The 18,505-nt window shown below is 35.7% G+C and overlaps 5 protein-coding genes across 6 annotated transcripts; 3 read left to right on the forward strand and 2 right to left on the reverse strand.

Annotated features, from left to right (window-relative positions):
- The first annotated feature begins 10 nt into the window (after positions 1-10).
- Prim2 (DNA primase subunit 2) lies at positions 11-2,528 on the forward strand. Its single transcript, XM_966785.5, has 3 exons — positions 11-960; positions 1,668-2,184; positions 2,238-2,528. The coding sequence occupies exons 1-3, from the start codon at positions 244-246 to the stop codon at positions 2,405-2,407; spliced, it is 1,404 nt and encodes a 467-aa protein (XP_971878.3). The 5' UTR covers positions 11-243; the 3' UTR covers positions 2,408-2,528.
- Positions 2,529-2,612: 84 nt separating this feature from the next.
- LOC660624 (ras-related protein M-Ras) lies at positions 2,613-6,065 on the reverse strand. 2 transcript variants are annotated; one of them, XM_966840.5, is made up of 4 exons: positions 5,903-6,065; positions 5,596-5,850; positions 5,232-5,548; positions 2,613-3,256 (listed from the first exon to the last, which is right to left on the reverse strand). In XM_966840.5, exons 2-4 carry the CDS (start codon positions 5,780-5,782, stop codon positions 3,164-3,166), a joined length of 597 nt encoding a protein of 198 aa, XP_971933.1. In that variant the 5' UTR covers positions 5,783-5,850; positions 5,903-6,065; the 3' UTR covers positions 2,613-3,163. The 2 variants fall into 2 exon arrangements, with proteins under 2 accessions (XP_971933.1, XP_008198232.1); XM_008200010.3 differs by having other exon boundaries at positions 5,596-5,856.
- A 572-nt stretch (positions 6,066-6,637) lies between these two features.
- Osi15 (Osiris 15) lies at positions 6,638-7,678 on the reverse strand. Its single transcript, XM_064354789.1, has 2 exons — positions 7,405-7,678; positions 6,638-6,977 (listed from the first exon to the last, which is right to left on the reverse strand). Exons 1-2 carry the CDS (start codon positions 7,676-7,678, stop codon positions 6,685-6,687), a joined length of 567 nt encoding a protein of 188 aa, XP_064210859.1. The 3' UTR covers positions 6,638-6,684.
- Positions 7,679-11,137: 3,459 nt separating this feature from the next.
- On the forward strand, positions 11,138-12,045 carry LOC660742 (uncharacterized). Its single transcript, XM_966949.4, has one exon. The coding sequence runs from the start codon at positions 11,176-11,178 to the stop codon at positions 11,947-11,949; it is 774 nt and encodes a 257-aa protein (XP_972042.1). The 5' UTR covers positions 11,138-11,175; the 3' UTR covers positions 11,950-12,045.
- Positions 12,046-14,517: 2,472 nt separating this feature from the next.
- On the forward strand, positions 14,518-18,256 carry LOC660796 (uncharacterized). The gene is made up of 2 exons (XM_967000.4): positions 14,518-15,019; positions 17,540-18,256. The coding sequence occupies exons 1-2, from the start codon at positions 14,835-14,837 to the stop codon at positions 18,135-18,137; spliced, it is 783 nt and encodes a 260-aa protein (XP_972093.1). The 5' UTR covers positions 14,518-14,834; the 3' UTR covers positions 18,138-18,256.
- The last annotated feature ends 249 nt before the right edge of the window (positions 18,257-18,505 follow it).

The following is an 18,505-nucleotide window of genomic DNA, read 5'->3' on the forward strand; positions in this document are numbered from 1 at the left end:
TTCAAATTAAATTAATTTGGCCCAATATTTCGACTCATTATTCCTTTTTGATTGTTTCAAATGCCACACGGGGTGGAACGCCACACCTGGAAAATATCTGAGCGTTGGTTTTGCCCCCAAAAACCGGGCAGTGATTTTAGCTAGTCCCCAGATATTGGTGCCAGTTTTTGGCGGGATACCATTTAAATGTGAGGTTAAGTGAGTTAAGTTTTAACTAAACACTGTAAATTGTGAATTTTCGCCATGGATTTCACGTCGTATCGCCGCACGGTGCGAAAAGCCACCGCCGAGGAGCCCCTCTCCGAGCTGTACCCCCACGACGTGAGCATGTACCGCGAAAGCCCCAAAAGCGAGATTTCCATCCTGGAATTCGAGCAAATCGCCCTGGACCGGCTCAAATTGCTGCGAATTATCGAGCAAGCGGCCCCCAAAGGCAACCGGTTGTACAGCGACCAGTGGAAGACGTGCATTAAGGACGACTTGGCCAAGGCAGGGTTGAAAAAATACGTGCGCTTGATGGGGGGCACCAGTGGCACGAGCGACTTGGATTACCAAGCCCGCAAGGCCGATTACCTCTCACACTTTATCCTCCGGCTGGCGTATTGCCGCTCGGAGCAATTGCGACGGTGGTTTTTGAGCAGGGAACTCGAGTGGTTTTGGATTCGTTTCACGGCTCAGTCGCGCGAGGGGGTCAAGAATTTTTTACGAATTTATAAATTCTCATATACTCCTATTTCGGAGGAGGAGAAGGTTTCGCTAAGGCATGAACTGGAGGCGTCAACTGCGGGGTTGATTCTGTTCGAGGAGACTGAATTTTTTAAAGTGCCTTTTACTGAAGTTTGCTCGTTGGTGAGGGGCCGGAAAGTGTTTCTTAAGGCTGGGTTTGCCTATATTCCGTCCAGCGAGCTGGTGGTCTGCATCCAGTCGAAGTTCAGGGCTGAATTAAGCGAAGAGCTAACTGTAAGTCTAGTTATATAAAAACATATATAACGAAATAAGCCCAATTTTAGTCATTTTCAGAGAAATTATAAACGTATCTTAAAAATATTCTGCTATAAATGCTATAAGAATTTTGTTATAAGTACCGAAAATTTATTATTAACTGAAACCTATTTTTTCTACAATAACAATAAAACATCAAACGGAATTTTTTTTTTAAAACGTTTAACATTTGCACTCTGACAGGTTTGAAATCCAGCAGTTTAATTTAAAAATACTGTGATGTATGGTTTGAGATCGACTGCATATTTTATTTATTTTTATGGACTTACTATTTCGTTTTAAAACTGAGCACCCCAATAAAAACGTGGTCAAGAGTGCTTTGTAAATTTCAGCAACAATTGGTAGTTACCTATGAAATTTTCACAGCACGCGTGACTACGATTTTTATTTCGACACACGCCACCTTGACCGTTTAACAATTTGTGATTTTGATGTTTAAACATTTAATTCCTGCTATTTTAGAAAAAAATCATATTTAGACAAGTGTTATAAAGCTTGTGGAACCAAAATTAATAACCAAATTTTTTCTTATATTCTATTTTACGTAAGATGATTTTTTTATATTTTATTGTAAAACGAAATGGGCGCTTATGTTCTCAACTATTGAAGGCACTCGCTCGCTACGCTCGTCGTGCTCTAAAATAACTCCAATTCGAAACTTTCAGTGGTACAGCCACCGCATCCACCTTTTCGACGACGAGCGTATTGGGCCCCTTTTGTCCAATTTCCACAATTTGCACACGGGCCAAAATTACCGAGTCCGTGAAAACCACGAAAGTGTCGATCCAGCAGATCTGGACACATATGCTAAAAAACACTTCCCTCTCTGCATGAAACACATGCATGAGGTTTTGCGGTCTGAACACCACCATAAACACCAAGGCCGTCTAACTTACGGTCTTTTCTTGAAAGCTATCGGGCTTTTGTACGAAGATGCGCTCAAATTTTGGAGGGATGAGTTCACGAAAAAAATGGATTTGAATCAGTTTGAGAAGGGTTACGTTTACAATATCAAACACATGTATGGGTTGGTGGGGAAAAGGGCCAGTTATTCGCCCTACAGTTGTGTTAAAATTATTACGAGTAGTGTGGGGCCTGGGGAGCACCATGGCTGTCCGTTTAAGCACTGGGATGTTAATCTTGTTAAGCAGAAAGTTATCGAATGTGGTGTGAGCGTTGATGGTAAGTTGGCTTACTTTTTTATTTAAATGAAGTACTTTTTGTACCTATTACAGGTGCTAATGAAATCAAGCAGCTTGTTTCTGATGGTCATTATCAACTAGCTTGTGGAAAATATTTCGAATACACTCACGGAAAAGCGCTGGGAAATGGAATTAATCACCCTAATCAGTATTTTGAAGAGAGCATGAATATTGAAAAAGGAGCTTCAGGCAATAAGAAATAATATCTGTTACTACAATTAAACGTTATTTTTTAATAATTTATTTTATATTTACCCTTCAGTCTAAATTGCATCCGTTTTTTTAATTTGGTTTTAATAAAGTCCCAAAGACTTTAATTGTTGATACATGCTTTCACGTTGTATTTTATAGTTAAATAAATATTTTGGAGAATAATAATTGTGTTTCGTGACTTCAATGGCCCAAAAATTCCATTCAAATAAATTTTATTAACACATCGTACACAAAAGATTACATTCGTAATAAAGTGTCAAAAACATATTGTAATCTAGAGTTTAAGCTATCTCTACTAAAATAACTTTGGTAAATAAAACTGAGTCATTCAATTGTTTGACCTAACAACTGTACGTTTCTTTGGCTAATACTTGAAGCCCGTGCTGAAACTCTAGATTAACGCCTAGTATTAAAAAATAGCTAAATCGGTTATCAAATAAAACATGAGCGGGTTATAATACAAGTCAACAAGACTACTGTTTTCATCCCTCTAAACATATGTATAAAAATCGAAAATATCACAATGTCGTTTTGAAGGTCTGAAATAAATTAGTGCCGTGTTTTTCGTACCATCGGGAGCCAATTTTAAGCAAAATGAGCAGTTTTTGGTCCTCTTGAAACATGATGTAGTTTGCCTTGGACTCATCATACAGAGAATACAATAATCTATGACACGTAACATTGAACACTTGACTTTAAAGCTATAGGATACAATTAATAGGCCTGTTAACATAGAGAAAAGCAAATTAAATAATAATACATTTTCCAAGCTTGCTGAGCTTCCGCCGCTTTTGCTTCTCGTGGTCGGGCTGCGGCTGATTCCTTATAATGCGCACAACCTGGAAACAACACCGAAATTTATGGTGTTGGCACATTTTTTTTAAATCTACACTTTTATAAGTACAGAACAGTGAGGAACACAAAATTTAAGTAAATAAAGAATACCAGGAACATGAACGAAATTGTGAACATTAAAAACAAAACAAAATAAAATAATTAAAAATAAAAGAAGTTGTAGAAACTGGGACAAATTCCGTACCGGTAATAGTTTTTGTAAACGTTGAGAAGATAATAAATGTGAAAGCAGGAGTCATAAAAAGATGCAATATGTAAATACGTACAAGTGTGCTTAAGATTCTACAATTTTTAGCAAGGAAGTGAAAAAAATGCAAAATAATCGAACTTGTAGTCTTTTTCCAATTTGCTAATTTTTTTAAATAATAAGTTTTGGTAAAAATGGAATATATTGCACATATTTGTACCGAAAAAACTAAAAATTATGAAATGAAATTAAAAGCACCAGCTTAGAAAACTACATTTAAAACTATTTAATTATTTTTTTTACTTTTGAAACCGGTGCATACATAAAAATTCTATATTACTTCCCGCTTTTAAAAAATTAAAAAGATGCCTCTTACAAAATAAAGAACGATAAAACCCTTTGTAAAAAATTATTAAAACTGTTTTATTTTATTCTTTCTAAATAATTTATATAGCCAATTAATGTTAAGTCTTTCAATAACGATTATGTGTGTCACCTTTGCAAGTTTCGCTATATCTTTCTAGAATACGTTTTTAAAATGAAAAAATATCGATGGATTGTTGTCATTTCCGACCAAATTTGGTGATTTTTCGTTCTAATTTAATAAAAATAGGGGAAAACTTAAAAAAAACTTAATTTTTGTTCTTAAAACGTGTTTAAATCCTCAGAACCTGCAAAAATAATCTTATTTTTGACATAATTCTGCTTTACTTTTTAAGAAATTTTGCGCAATAATTGAGTTTTCACTGAATAAACGCTTAGAAAAGGTAAATTTTTGGTCATTTCCGACCAAATTTGGTGATTTTTTCGTTCTAGTTTAATAAAAAAAGGAAAAAAACTTGATTTTTGATCTAAAACGTGTTTAAATCTTCAGAACTTGCCAAAATAATGTCATTTTTGACATATTTCTGTGATTTATTGGCTTACTTTTTAGGAAATCTTGTACAATAATTGAATTTTTACTGAATAAACGCTTAGAAAAGGTAAATTTTTGGTCATTTTAGACCAAATTTGATGATTTTTTCGTTCTAGTTTAATAAAAACAATGAAACAAACTTGATTTTCGGCCTAAAAACGTGTTTAAATCCTCAAAACTTGCAAAAATAATGTCATTTTTGACATAATTTTGTGATTTATTAGCTTACTTTTTACGAATTTTTGCGCAATAATTGAGTTTTTGTTGAATAAACGCTTAGAAAGAGTAAATTTTTGGTCATTTTCGACCAAATTGGGTGATTTTTTTTCGTTCTAGTTTAATAAAAACAGACAAAAACTTGATTTTTAGTCTAGAAACGTGTTTAAATCTTCAGAAATTGCAAATATAATGCATTTTTGACATAATTCTTCATTAATAGATCATATTACCGGTTTGTTTTTACTCTTGGTTTATTGACAAATTTAAGTTTTCTAAAAAATTGCAAGTCTGATTAATTGATTGATTATATTAGAAAACTTTGTTAAAATTTAATTCGTTGTTAAGGCGAATGGACCAATCACACTTGTTCAATTTGGTCACGTGATCAGTTAATCACACATTTAACTGCGAATTAAATTAATGACGTTTCTATAAACCGATCCTTAGATGTAGAAATTGAAATATGTTCTGTAAACCCAAGTATTTTATTATTACTTGACTTCCAAAGATTGGGAACATTTTTTGCAAAAAAAAATAGCAAAGTTTCAAACCAAAATAAATAGATTCCATTGGCGCGCGAACTCGTATCTCCCCCAACAGTTGTTTTTACACATTTCCCCAGTTTTGAATTTCCTACCTCGTGGAAAGTGGCGTCTATGTTGACTGGGGGGTCTTTGGCGCTCGTCTCAATGTACGGAATCCCCAATTTATGCGCCAACTCCCGCCCTTGCTCCTCTGTGATTTTCCTCAAATGCACCAAATCCACCTTATTAGCGACCAACAACATCGGATATGTGTCCCTGTCTTTAACCCTCAGAATCTGAGTGTGGAAATTCACAATGTTCTCGTAACTGTTCTTATCAGTGACCGAGTAAACCAACAGAAAACCGTCCCCTTTCCTCATGTACTGCTCCCGCATTGCGCTGAACTCCTCCTGCCCCGCTGTGTCAAGCACTGCAATTTTTACATTTCATTTACGAAAAAAAGTAAAACCGGGCTACCATCCAAAATGCAGCACTGCCCGTCCACCTCCACATGCTGCAAATAACTGTCTTCGATCGTGGGGTCGTAGTCCGTCACAAACAGCCTTTGGAAAAACTGAATGGTGATGGCGCTCTTCCCCACGCCTCCGTCCCCCACGACCACGAGCTTCACAGTCGGGGTTTGCTCATTCGGGGGGCGCGTCATCGCAGTCCTGGCACTAAACTTGCGTTTTTTGCCTATTTTGGCGAGTTTTGGTGCGTTTCAGTCAATTACTACGCCTGCAAGTGGCCACTTGAGCGGGGGAGATAAGGGGGCGATACGAACATGATAATCGGTGGGGGATGCTCCGTCGGCGACCCATAACCTTTCATTGTTGCAGTTTTCGTTGTTTTTTGGCTAAATCATTGCAAAACCGCCGAGAAAACGGACAAAAAGGGTGGTGTGGGTGGGGGCGTTGTGCGCGTGCGCCGCGTCATCTGTCCAAAAAAACCGCGCCAATTTTGAATCATCTCAATTAAGCGAAATTAGCAGCAATTTTTATGATCCAACAGACGCGGATTTACCTGAAATGGGGCCCTAGGCGCGTTCTACGGAGGACTATAACGTGGGAGACGAAACGAGATAAATTGCTTGAGATCCTGAACCCAAAATAATAAACCGTTTCGACGCCATTTTTTTTAATTAATTTAAATCCAACCAATTCAATAATTACTCGGAAAAAATTAAAAATGTTGAGCTTTGCGCTCTTAACAAACTGACCCTAAAATCTTCATAAGTAATATGAGAAAAAAACATTTAAAATTCAAAATTAGCGCTTCGTTACGTATTTTTACGTAGAATTATATTATTCTTTACCGCGGCTAAGTTGACTTTTGTCAATGTAAACTAATTGAATCTTTAAACTTATTTGAATCTTCATTTACTTGACTACTTTTGTCGCAAAATCATCCTCGAATTTTGCCAAAATAGTCCACAAGGTGTGCAGGTGGCTAATGTTGGTTGCCTAGCTCTTGAAACCACTCGATAATTTTTATGGTCATTATTAAAACTCGTACAAAACTTGTTTAAATATTTTATTAAAACCAATAAATAAAGAAGCGTTCACATTAAGAGATCGGTTGGTAGGCCAACGGGGCCCCCTGTTCCATGGCATTCCTCTGCCACACCTGCGGCACAATCTCGTAGGCCACTTTAGGCCCATGGTGGTAGTGCTCCTCGGCCACAAAATTCTTCAGAGCCACCCCAACAGCCACCGTCAGCGCCACCAAACTCATGCCGAATCCCTTAACAGCAAGGGCCCCCATCAGGGCCAGAACCGCCGGAATCACAATCGCTGCTTTCAGTTTCAGGAACATCAAAATCGGGAACAGGATTTTTTTCAGCTTTTTCGTCCTCGCTTCTAAAAAACAAAATTATTTTGTAAAAAACGACAATGATTTGCGATAAAAACTGATCTATGAATGAAATGTGAACAAGGTCAAGAGCAGGGACGGCTAACGCTACATTTTGTAGGTCAGTAAGTCGCCTTCGCTTCCACATTTCTCGAAATTTGGCGATAATTTCGGTACAAAACCGGCGGATTACGCGAGATTTCCATCCAAGAGTGAAAAAAACGTAATATTGTGGAAATGTCGCGTGAAATGAGTGTGTCACCTAATTTAAATCACCGGCGACCGCTCCTAGCCTTAACCGGGTCAGCTGACCGCGGTCTCAAACGATTTAAATAAAACAAATAATATGTATTTCGCTAGAAGTGAAAGAATTTTGCCCTCGATTTTCCGCGGAATCTTTAATTGTCAATGGCAAGCGCAAGTAGCAGGATTTACCATTCTCCCAGTTCCGGTCCGTTATGGATGGAGCGATTTTGACTTCATGGCTTTCCACAAATTGGACGAAACGTTCTATTAATCCGGGATCGGTTCGCGCGCGGAAATGACCGGATTTTCGCACCAGAGTCAGGCCGAGGACGTCGACGGCCGGCTCGCGGTCCAGCTCGTCCAAAAATTCGACCAATTCGCACTGGAAATCACCGTTAGCGCACTTTGAATCACCGCAAGTCGCCGCAGAAACGCACAAAGTAACGACAATCAAACGCAGCATTTTTTCGACGTTGGTTTCGGGTTTTGGGCGATCTTGCGGGTGGTAATTGACTATTTATGTGGTGATAATGATAGTAGGGGTTTGCGTAAAATATGTAACACGGATAAAGAAAAATTCCGTGTTAATGCGTGTCTTGGGACACAATCAGCCATTCTGGACTACAAAGGTTCGTTGGTATGGCAGACGTACCCCAATAACGGGACGTGTGGCATAAAACAGCGAAAACCGCTTTTGGGCTCAATTAACAAATTTTTGATTAATTGGCTGCTATTATGAAATTAATAATAATTTTGCCGTCCAATTACACCAAGTTGTAAACAACGGTTGTTCTCTTAAGGAATTTGTAACAAACGGAAATTTTCGAAAAATGCATGAGAAATGTTAAAAATTTTCTGAATCGATTTACTGGTTAATCAGTCGAACTAATCAAATCCGTTTCTTTGATCTCATAATCAAACGTGTGAGTGCTCTCAGTGACCTAAATTGCTCTTGAAAGTAACAATATCAATAAAAATTTTGCTTTTTGTAATGAAAAAAATTGTAAGATTGAACGTAATTACGATACGATCAATTATTTTTTTTCCAAATCGGCAAATGCCAAAAATTCAACTTAATTTGGAGGAAATCAATAAAAGTCGACATAAGAACATAAACTGTTTATATGTATACATATGTAAATAATTGCGTTTCTGGCTGAAAAATGAACTAAAACAAGCAAAGAAGGCACAAATAATGTTATTGTGGCGATTTTTATTATGGAAATTTCACAAAAAAAAAACAGAAATTTCCGTTTCCAGAACTATTTTAGAAGACTGAAGATGGAAAATAACTTCACTTTCGATTAAATTTTGGGGTTTTTCGGGATAGTATTTGTGGAAATTTCACGCAAAATCTAATGAAACAGATTTTTATTTTTAGAAAATTATAAAAAAAGTGTTTCTATGACCTGTAGGCTTTTTTCGTTCTAAGTCGGCGTTTATAATTTTTTATTCTCCAGTAGCGAAATTTTTGTGTTATTTTGCTCAGTTCAGATAATTTTTTTCAGCAGTTTCGTTTGAACTTAACTGTGTTTTTCGTTAATTTGTGAAAAGAAAACAAAGATTCTGTAGCATTTCCGATCACAATGAAGAGATTCATAATAAAATGCGTGATTTAAAAAAAAAAGAAATAGACGTAAAACCGCACTTGAATTTCATTTCATGTTAGAAATTTAATTCAATTTGTTGTGTCAAAAAAATAAAAAGCTAGACTTTTATATATACAAGAATTACAAAACGAATTTTTTTTATTGTATTGTATTTTTGGTACGATATTTTGAATAATCCCCATAAATTCAACCATTTCAACTCTTAACTCTTCCAATATTTTTGGGCATGGAGTTTTGTAGTCGTTTGCCATTATTATAGAAAATTAAAAGAAGAAAGTACAGTTGATTGCATAAAAAAAGCTGAAAACTATGAACTGAAACTCTCTTTCTGTACATTTAAAAGCTGAAACCACAATCTTGGCCCATTAACATATTTAATTCTGCAACTGAATTAGGTATTATGTAAAAAAACTGCAAATCAACAACGAAACGTAATACTTTCAATTAGTTCGTATTTTCTGAGAGTGCTGGTTGCGAAGACGAGACGAAAAAAAGTGCAATATTAGAAGAATTATTAGTTCATATATTTCTAAATTTACGAGTTAGATTTTAGATTTTTTTCAAAGATTTAGAATTACAAAAAATACACTGGTTAGAAGGTATTGATGAAGATGATGATTTGGAGGACGAAGATTTTTTTGAAGAAAACTCAAATGCAACTGCGATAGAGCACTTTACTAGGTTGAAAAATTAATAATTAATAATAACAAATTATTCCTAACATAATTTTGTTCTCAATAGATATCCCGCTTTTTTCTGTAAGATGGCATTGTCTTAACTTGTTTTTTAGTTTTTTCTCCGTTTTTTTTTAACTTTTAAATTATTTGTTTTGGAGAAGACTGCGAAATAATGTACCGAAATAAATTTAGAAACAATAACATTAAGGGGAATTATTTTTTAAACTTAATTTGCACAAGAAAAGAAAAGTGGGCTTGTTATCACTGTTATCAGTGATAAAACGTTTTCATTTAAACCTGCTCTCAGCCACGTGAGTGTGTCTAAAGTAAAATTATACCCAAAGGAGAAAATGCAAAAAATTTGATTCTGAGCAGTTTCTTTTGAAAATCAGCAACAGTTTTTCACGAAAATAAAGAACAGTTCTTTTTCGTTGTCTTAGTCTTCTTGTCAAGAGTCAGACTGTTTAAAAAAATGCTTGTTAGTTCTGGTTTCTAGAATTCTAAAAAACTGTTTAATGTTTGCATAAAATTCTTTATAAAATCAAATTACATGTTTTTTTAATTCTTCTGATGAGCAACAAACATGCGTGAAATATTTTTAAATTTTAACGTAAAAAAATTTTTTTTTTTTGAAAAACTTCCGATTGCATAAAATTCTGAAATGCGTTTCTCTGGAGTCTAGACGTAAAATCGGACGTGGAACCGCTGACAAGTTTCCATTTTAATTTAACAGCTTTGCATAGATAAAACTTGATACATTTCAAAGTTGAATTTTCTTGTCACAAAACCAATAGGTAGGTGTTATGAAATGAGTTTTCGTGGACAATCTTGTAATAAAAAAATCCAATTTTTACCTGAAGCTAAGCAGCCAAATTTCCAGTGCACTTGGGAAAATATTCATAATTAAAATTTTGGGCCACAAGAATGCGTTCGTGTCAGATATTAAGGATAAGAGTTCACGAGAGGACACAAAATGACGCAACTTTGCCGCAGCCCGAAATAATGCGTAACTTTTTCGAGAATCAGAGTTTGAGTTTGCAGCTCTATTTGGTCATTTTAACGAGGTGTGTAATTAAAAAATGCAGATTCGTTGATTGTGATGCGTTCTTTCTCGCTGCGTTGTCCATCCGTGTTAAGTTTTCCGGTCTGTTAGTTAAAATTCAGTGAAAAACGGTTTGTAATTGCAAATGAATAATTTCTATCTGCTGCAGATATGAATAATCAGGTGAAAAACGCGTCGATTTGATAAAATGTAGAATGTAGAGCATCTCGGAGAGACAGTTTCTAAAATATAGAACAATCATTTGCCATACTTTCTTAATGAACTTTTTTATGCATTCTTGAGCTAGTGCCTCTAGTCCAGCTGGAAACAATTATAGAACCCGATTGGTGGGCTTATCGGCGGCTCCTCGGCCGTCTCTCGATCTAAACTACCTTCCAAATCGTCTAATGAAACCTGTTATTGGAAAATTAATCTCTCGAGCTAAATCCACTCTCGTCTCTATGTCCAGCTCGAATACGGCGCCCGAGAAAGGCGTAATCCGATAAACAATTTTTTCTAAACGCAGAAACTCGAGGAAAAACACTGGATGTTATACTTTTTTTCTCATCTCGCTACATATATAAGCTAAAGTGGCCGTCCAGCCAAGCATAGTCTCGCAACCTGGGGCACAATGACCACCAAGTACCTGGTGCTAGTTCTGTTGATAAGTGCGACGTTTGCCGACGATGCGGTGAAAAGTGATCGCAGTGACTTCAAGAAGTCCCTGTCGAGGGACTGCGACAAGGCCTACTCCCCCACGTGCCTCAAGCTGGACATCGTCTCCTGGGTGGACAAGCTGAACGAGGAGGACGACTACAGCGTGCTGCCCGGGGTGTCGGTGGTGCGGGAGGCGGCCACCGCCCGCGCCAACACGGCCGACATCGTCGCCGAGCTGGCCCGCGACTTCCCCAACGACCCCGACGCGCGGCTGGACGCCTTCCTCATGAAGAAGATCTCCGGGTACCTGAACTCGCACTCGGTGCGGCTGAACCTCTGGAAGAGCGACAACGACGTGCAGGCCAGGGGCGGCGGCGGCGGAGGAGGCGGCGGCGGCGGCGGAAAGAAGGGCGGCGGCGGCTTGGAGTACATCCTGGCGGCGGGCGCCATGATGAAGGGGACGTTGATGGCTTTGGCTTTCGGGGGCTTGGCGGCGGTGGCGGGGAAGGCGCTCATGACGGGACTCATCTCCCTGCTCCTGTCGGCCATCATCGGGCTGAAGAGCTTGACCCATCACGGGCACAAGTCCACCACCTACGAGGTCATCTCCAAGCCCATCTACACCCATTCCAACACGCACTCGGTGTCGCATGAGGACCATGGACACTATGGACACTCTTCCTATGGAAGAAGCTTCGATATGCCACTACCTCTAGGACTGCAGGACGAGTACAAGCCCCCTCAATGACCGGGAGGATAAGCGAATTGTTTTCCGTTCTGTTTTTATTTATTCTATTTAATTATTTATTTCTGTTGTCCTTTTTTTAATAAATTATTTGTTTTATGTTGTTTTTTATTCATGTGAAAGTCATAAACAAAAACGAAAATGAGCAAGAACTCTGTTACTATTGACCCAATTTCCTGATCAAAATTTCTGACAGTGAAAGCTGGGGAAAAATACTAACTTGGAGTAAATGTAGGTAAAACGTTTGATCGTTTTTTTGCTCATCTGGCGGTCGAGAGATGGGGATAAATAGACCGACACTAACATCCGTACTAACTGTGTCATTACTCTGATTATTCATTACTAACAAAATTAAGTTTTTTCTTTTGAGAGAGCAATTAAATTTCAAATTTGTAGATTTGTAATTAGTGCGCTTTCCAGAACAACTGACCTGTGAACTCGGGTCAGGTCCAGTTTGTTCAAAACAAAATTAAAATGATGTCCCAGTTTTTTGAATTTCGTTGCATTTTATGACCAAATTTAACGTGACCTGTGATTTATGAGTTAGACTTTTTTGGAAGTTTTCCAATTTTAAAAAAGCCAATGTTTCTCAGATTTCTTAAAATAAGTGATTCGGTTTTTAGTCATTTTAATGGTTTTATACTTTTACTAATTCTAATCTAATCTTCAGTCATTAAAATTAGTACAATGTATGTAAATTTTAAAGTTTTTATACAAATAACACGAAACATTAAAAATAGTAAAAGTAAACAATGTGATTTATGTTTATATTTAAATTGCTGAAAAAAGTTGTTCAAAATACGAAAAAACGTTTGTTTTATAGCTCAAGAATTAAAAAAAGGTACAAATAAAACCATTTCCGACTCAATTTGATTTTTTGGCGTTTATTTTTTGACTAAATTTATAAAAATAAATCATTATTTTGCTACTACCTTGGTCATTTTTCGGCGTCCTCGCGGTCCAAAAAAGCAAAAATAAGTTTAATTTTGCATAATTTTGTGATTTTTTGGGCTGTTTCAGCAACATCTCTTTAGTTTTTTAGCTAAAAAACGGTAAAAAAAGTAAATTAATCAATTTGTTTGGGAAATTTAGCATAATAGTTTCTTTAAAAAGACCCATTATTTTCTACTGGTGATTTTTCGTTCTATTTTCTTCAATATTTTGCAAAATAATTGAGCCAAAAATTGCCCAAAATGTTCGAAAAAAATAACAAAATTAATTTTATTTTTGACACAATTTTGTGATTTGTCCAACAGTGTTGCGGAAAACTTGCCTTTTTTGACTCAAAATGTGCTTAAATATTTGGAAATAGACAAAAATATCACTTTCGCAAAATAATTACATCTGACTGCGAAAACGTGCTTAAAGCTTTTTAAAAGCCAAAAATTACGTCATTTTCTATCCATCTTAGTCATTTTTCGGTTTAATTTCATGGAAATTTTACAAAATTATTCTAAAAAAGGTTCAAAAAAAACATCTCTTATGTTATAAAGCTGAGATACGTTGAAGGAAAGGCAAATTAATTTGTAAATTTCATAATTTTAGCGTAATAGTTTTTCTAAATTCTATAAAAAGACTCATCATTTTCTACCTTGTGATTTTTCGGTCGATTTTCTTCAATATTTCGCAAAATAATCGTTCTTTTTAGTCAAAAATTACCCAAAACGGTGTAGAAAAAAAACAAAATGTCCAACAGTCTTAGGGATATCTTGTGAAAAACTTGCCTTTTATGACTCAAAATGTAGTTAAATGTTTGGAAAAAGACAAAATAACACTTTCGCAAAATAATTACGTCTGGCTGCAAAAATTACACCATTTTCTACCTAGTTTGTAGTTATTTTCGGTTTATTTTCTTAGAAAAAATAACATTTTTGACATAGTATTATGTTTTTTTCTGCCGTTTTTGATACATATTTTTTTGAAAATCTTGCTTTTTATAACTCACTTGGTGATTTTGTAGCTTTTTTCCAACGAAATTGCTGGTAATAAATGGGTTTCTGGCTCAAAAAGTGTCAAAAATGGTCCCAAAAAGTAATTTTTGAATTGAGTTTTTTCGACCGTTTTGGACATCTCTTGAAAAACCTCAAAAACGTGGTTAAACGTTTCAAAAAATTGCGTTTTGGCTACGAAAACATGCCTAAACTTTTTAAAAAGGAAAAATTGCATTATTTTTTACCTAATATGGCAATTTTCGGCGTATTTTCGATAAAATTCTTTATAAAAATAACTTTATTTTAACATAATTGTGCATTTTATAATTAAAAAACGTCCTTAAACGTCCAGGAAGAGGAAAAAATTGCACCGTTTTAACCTAATTTGGTAACTTTTTTGAACGAAATTTGGGCACTATTAAGATGCTTAAACTTTCTTAAAAGGCAGCTTTGTAATTTTTCGGCTTTTTTCGCAAAATAATTGCGGTCATTTTTTAATTAATGTGTAATACATTCCGCCTGGGTGTCATTTACCGTTTGAGCGCAATTTTGGGTGAATTATAATTGGGTATCAAAGCGTGCGAATTAAGAATTCGCTCCTCTAATGATCAATTTGCGATAAAATCCTGTGCGTTTAATGTAAAGTGCATCATCAGTGTAGCGCGTCTTCGCTTTAAAGTGTGAATCTCGTTACAGTTAATGAAAAATTAATGAAAAAATTAGAGCGGTGATAGTACAGCGGCAGCAGCAGTACCAGCACTTGTTCCTTATGTTCAGTGAGATTATCGAATTATATCCCCGTCACTTCTCCACAATGCCTTCTTGCTCCACTAACTCCATTCATCTATCGGTGGTCACTAAATTAAAGAATAGGAAGCAGCGTTTTTTCTCACTCTAGATGCTAGAGCTATATAAAACCACCATATTTCCAAATCGCAACATCAGTTCCTCACCATCATGACTCCTCTTCGGTCAGTTCTCATCCTCGTGGTTTTTATCGCCGGCGCTCGGAGCGAAAAAAGTGACAAAAGTGAATACAAGAAGTCGCTCTCGAGGGATTGCGCCAATTCGTACTCCACCACGTGCCTCAAACTCGACATTGTCTCATGGGTGGACAAACTCAACGAGCAGGACAACTACAGGTCAGCTTATTCTCTATTTTTTCTACAACCCTATCCCATTTTTAAAATGAATATTCGACTATTTATGTGTTTTTGGTATAAACTTTGAATCTAATTCTTCTATTATTACAAAATTATGTTATGAAAGTAGTCTGTATTCTCAAAAAACGTAGTAATATTTGCATACCAATATTTAAAAAATTGGATTTAATTTTTTTTTTGATTAATGTGCCGGTTAATACCTAGTTATTTTTTTTTATTTGGTGACTTCACTGAAATTTTGCATCAAAGTAAAAAGAGATATCAATAATTGTTGCAATATTTTTTAACATTTCTCATTGTTGCCAACTTAGTTTCTGAGTTATAGTACGTTTATTAAGTAGGTATCAAGGACAGTTGTAACATTTTACCGATCAAAGACGATTTTTTTATAAATATGTCAAGTTTAAATACTTATTACTTAGTTTAGATTGGCAACAAGCAAATGCTATACTTACTGGTTTAAAAATCATTATTCAGTAGAACAATTTTTTCAATTTTTCTTTTTTTATTTTTTTTTATTTAATTTTTTTATTGTTCCAGTTATATCTAGAGTTAATAATGTTAATTATCCTGTTTATTAATTTGTGTTTTTGGAAAAGACTAACGACAATGAATAATGCAATACAAAATGCCAAACGAGAAAATAACATAAATATAAAAAATATTATATTTACGGTTCATCGTCTGCTTGCTTTTATTATGGTGTGGTGAATTATTAGCGACAAGCTTACTTTGGTTATATGGTTTATTGCCGACGTTTCGTCACCTTTTTTGGGGCTTCTTCAGGACAATAAATAGAAATTTTGTTAAAAGATATAATATTAATAATTAATTTATTTTTATTATTACCTTAAAGTGATCCTGAATGGAAAAGGTAAGTTCTGATAAAGAAAATTCAGAATATTTTTTTACTTACGATTAGTTGAAATAAACCTACTTACTAGTAACAGACCCCTTTTTTTTAAATTAGATCATACATAATGGGAAAACTCTTCTCTTCTATTGCCATTTCTTTTTGTTGCAAAAACTGTAGGCTTCTGAGCCACAATTTGGACACAACAAAATATTTTGAAAGTGATAAAATGTATAGAAACGCTTGGGAGTGTAAGCATTTTTTTTCTGATTTTTTTTTGATACAAATAGTTCCACAGACATTTTTGAACAGGACTTTGTACTGAATTTTTTTAAATAAATTTTTAATATTATATTCAAAGCCTATTTAAAGAAAACCAATTAAATTTATATCAGAATTAAATAAGTTTTGAACTGGAAAAAACCTACTTTTATTACTTTTTAAACACTATGTGATCATTTGAATTTATAATTAGAGTAGGTTTTCATATTTTTTTAACTTGTATTAAAACGCTGAATGAACTGTAGAATACATTTTTTGTGTCAGTTTGCACTAGTTTATCAATCACAAAAAAAACGGCAGTTTAGGCATTAAATAGAAATTGATCTGTATTTTTAATTTTTTTCTAAAAACATTTTTTACCCCAAAAATTCAGATGATATTTTTTATCTTTGAAAATACATATCCAATTTTTATACAATTTGGCATCAATGTAGTCGTTTTTCAATTAATTATTTAAGAACACTTTAGGGCAAATTAATTTGATCTTGGTATTACTAGAAGTTAAAAGCCCATTCAATTTAAAAAAAATTCTGTCTTTTGTATTTTTTTGGAAAATGTACCGTTTTCGAGTAAAATAATAAAAGGTGAAAGACTTTTCTATTGCCGAACTGGAAGTATCACAAATTATTTATTATTTATTATTTTAGCTAATAATTCCATATAATTAGGCGTTTTTATCATCTTTCTTGGACCATTTTTGAACTGGACTTTAGAATAACAGATTTTTTTTTATACAGCGTGATTCAAAAGTGTGGGACCAACTTTTTGGTTTTGAATTTTTAATATACCTACTTTTTTATTCATAGTGACCAAGATATGGCCCCAGACTTTTAAATCACCCTGTAGATTTTAACCCAAGGAGTAAAACACATCCAAAATTTTTCTCCGATTTTCCTTAATTTCTCCAAGATTCTTCAAGTTTTCCCCAAATTTTTTAAAATGGTTTTCTGTGATTTCTTCCGCTTTTCTCAATTTTGTACACAAATTTCCTCTGCTAAACTTAAAAATTAAATTTTTTTTCGTCTTTACACTAAAATTTTCCCAGAAAAATAATTAACCTGTAATTTAACTCACAAACTTCAAATTTTAATACCATATTCACAACACCTTAAATAATAACTTGGACGGTAAAATGTCAAAAAATGAGAATTTTTTTCTGAATTTCCAATTTTTTTAGCAGAATTTTAAAAGTTTTCAACGCTCTCTTTTTGTCCAAGGACTTTTAATCGAATGAGTTGTAAAAATACATCTCAGTTTCCCGAAGAAAAACCCGCAAATTGTGGTCAAAAATTTTTCAATTTACAAAACTTCTCATAAATTGATTGAAAAATGACCAGAAACTCAAAAAAAATTAAATTTTTTAGCGTCCTCCCCGGAGTGTCCGTCATCCGCGAGAACCCCAACATCACGCGCCCCAACACCGCCGACATCGTCGCCGAGCTGGCGCGTGACTTTCCCAACGACCCGGACGCCCGTCTGGACGCCTTCCTCATGAAGAAAGTCACCGGGTACTTGAACTCGCACGCCGTGCGTCTCAACCTCTTCGACGCCGGCAAGTCGGACGAGGTGACCGGCCGCGGGAAGGGCGGCGGTGGCGGCGGCGGCGGCGGCAAGAAGGGCGGCGAAGGCATGGGGGCCATCCTCGCCGCCGGCGCTATGATGAAGGGCACGCTGTTTGCCCTGGCACTTGGGGGGCTGGCGGCGCTCGCCGGCAAGGCCTTGATGACGGCGTTGATCTCGCTGATGTTGTCGGCGATCATCGGACTGAAATCGCTGACCCATGGCGGCGGCAAGTCCACCACGTACGAGGTTATAGCCAAGCCGATCTACACGCATTCCAACACGCACTCGGTCTCCCATGAGGAGCATGGGGGAGGCGGGCATTATGGACACTCGGGGTATGGGAGGAGTCTAGACGTGCCGCTGCCTTTGGGCTTGCAACCGGGTTATAAACCCCAGTAATTAAGTAACCGATGTTTATTTATGATTTTTATGATGATGGGCCGTTTGTTGTTAATTTATTTCGTCTCCTTGTGATTATTTATTTGTCTTTTGTGTAAATAAATAACTTTCTCATTGAATTTTTGGATAATTTTTATTAATTCCCTGTGAAAATGGCGTCAATTTGTCTAACTCCGTCACTGAATATTTGCGCTTTTACAAAATACGGTTACAAAAGTGAACCGGGAACCAGGAATGAACCAAAATTGCGACAAAAACTGGAAAAATCAAACATAAAAGAATCGAAAAATATGGACTTTTCTGAACTTTTAACAACTCTAGAGGGTTGTAAAGGCATATATAAGCCCGAAAAACTATGATAGAACGAG

The sequence above is a fragment of the Tribolium castaneum genome, chromosome 2, assembly GCF_031307605.1.
Source record: "Tribolium castaneum strain GA2 chromosome 2, icTriCast1.1, whole genome shotgun sequence".
Classification (NCBI taxonomy): domain Eukaryota; kingdom Metazoa; phylum Arthropoda; class Insecta; order Coleoptera; family Tenebrionidae; genus Tribolium; species Tribolium castaneum.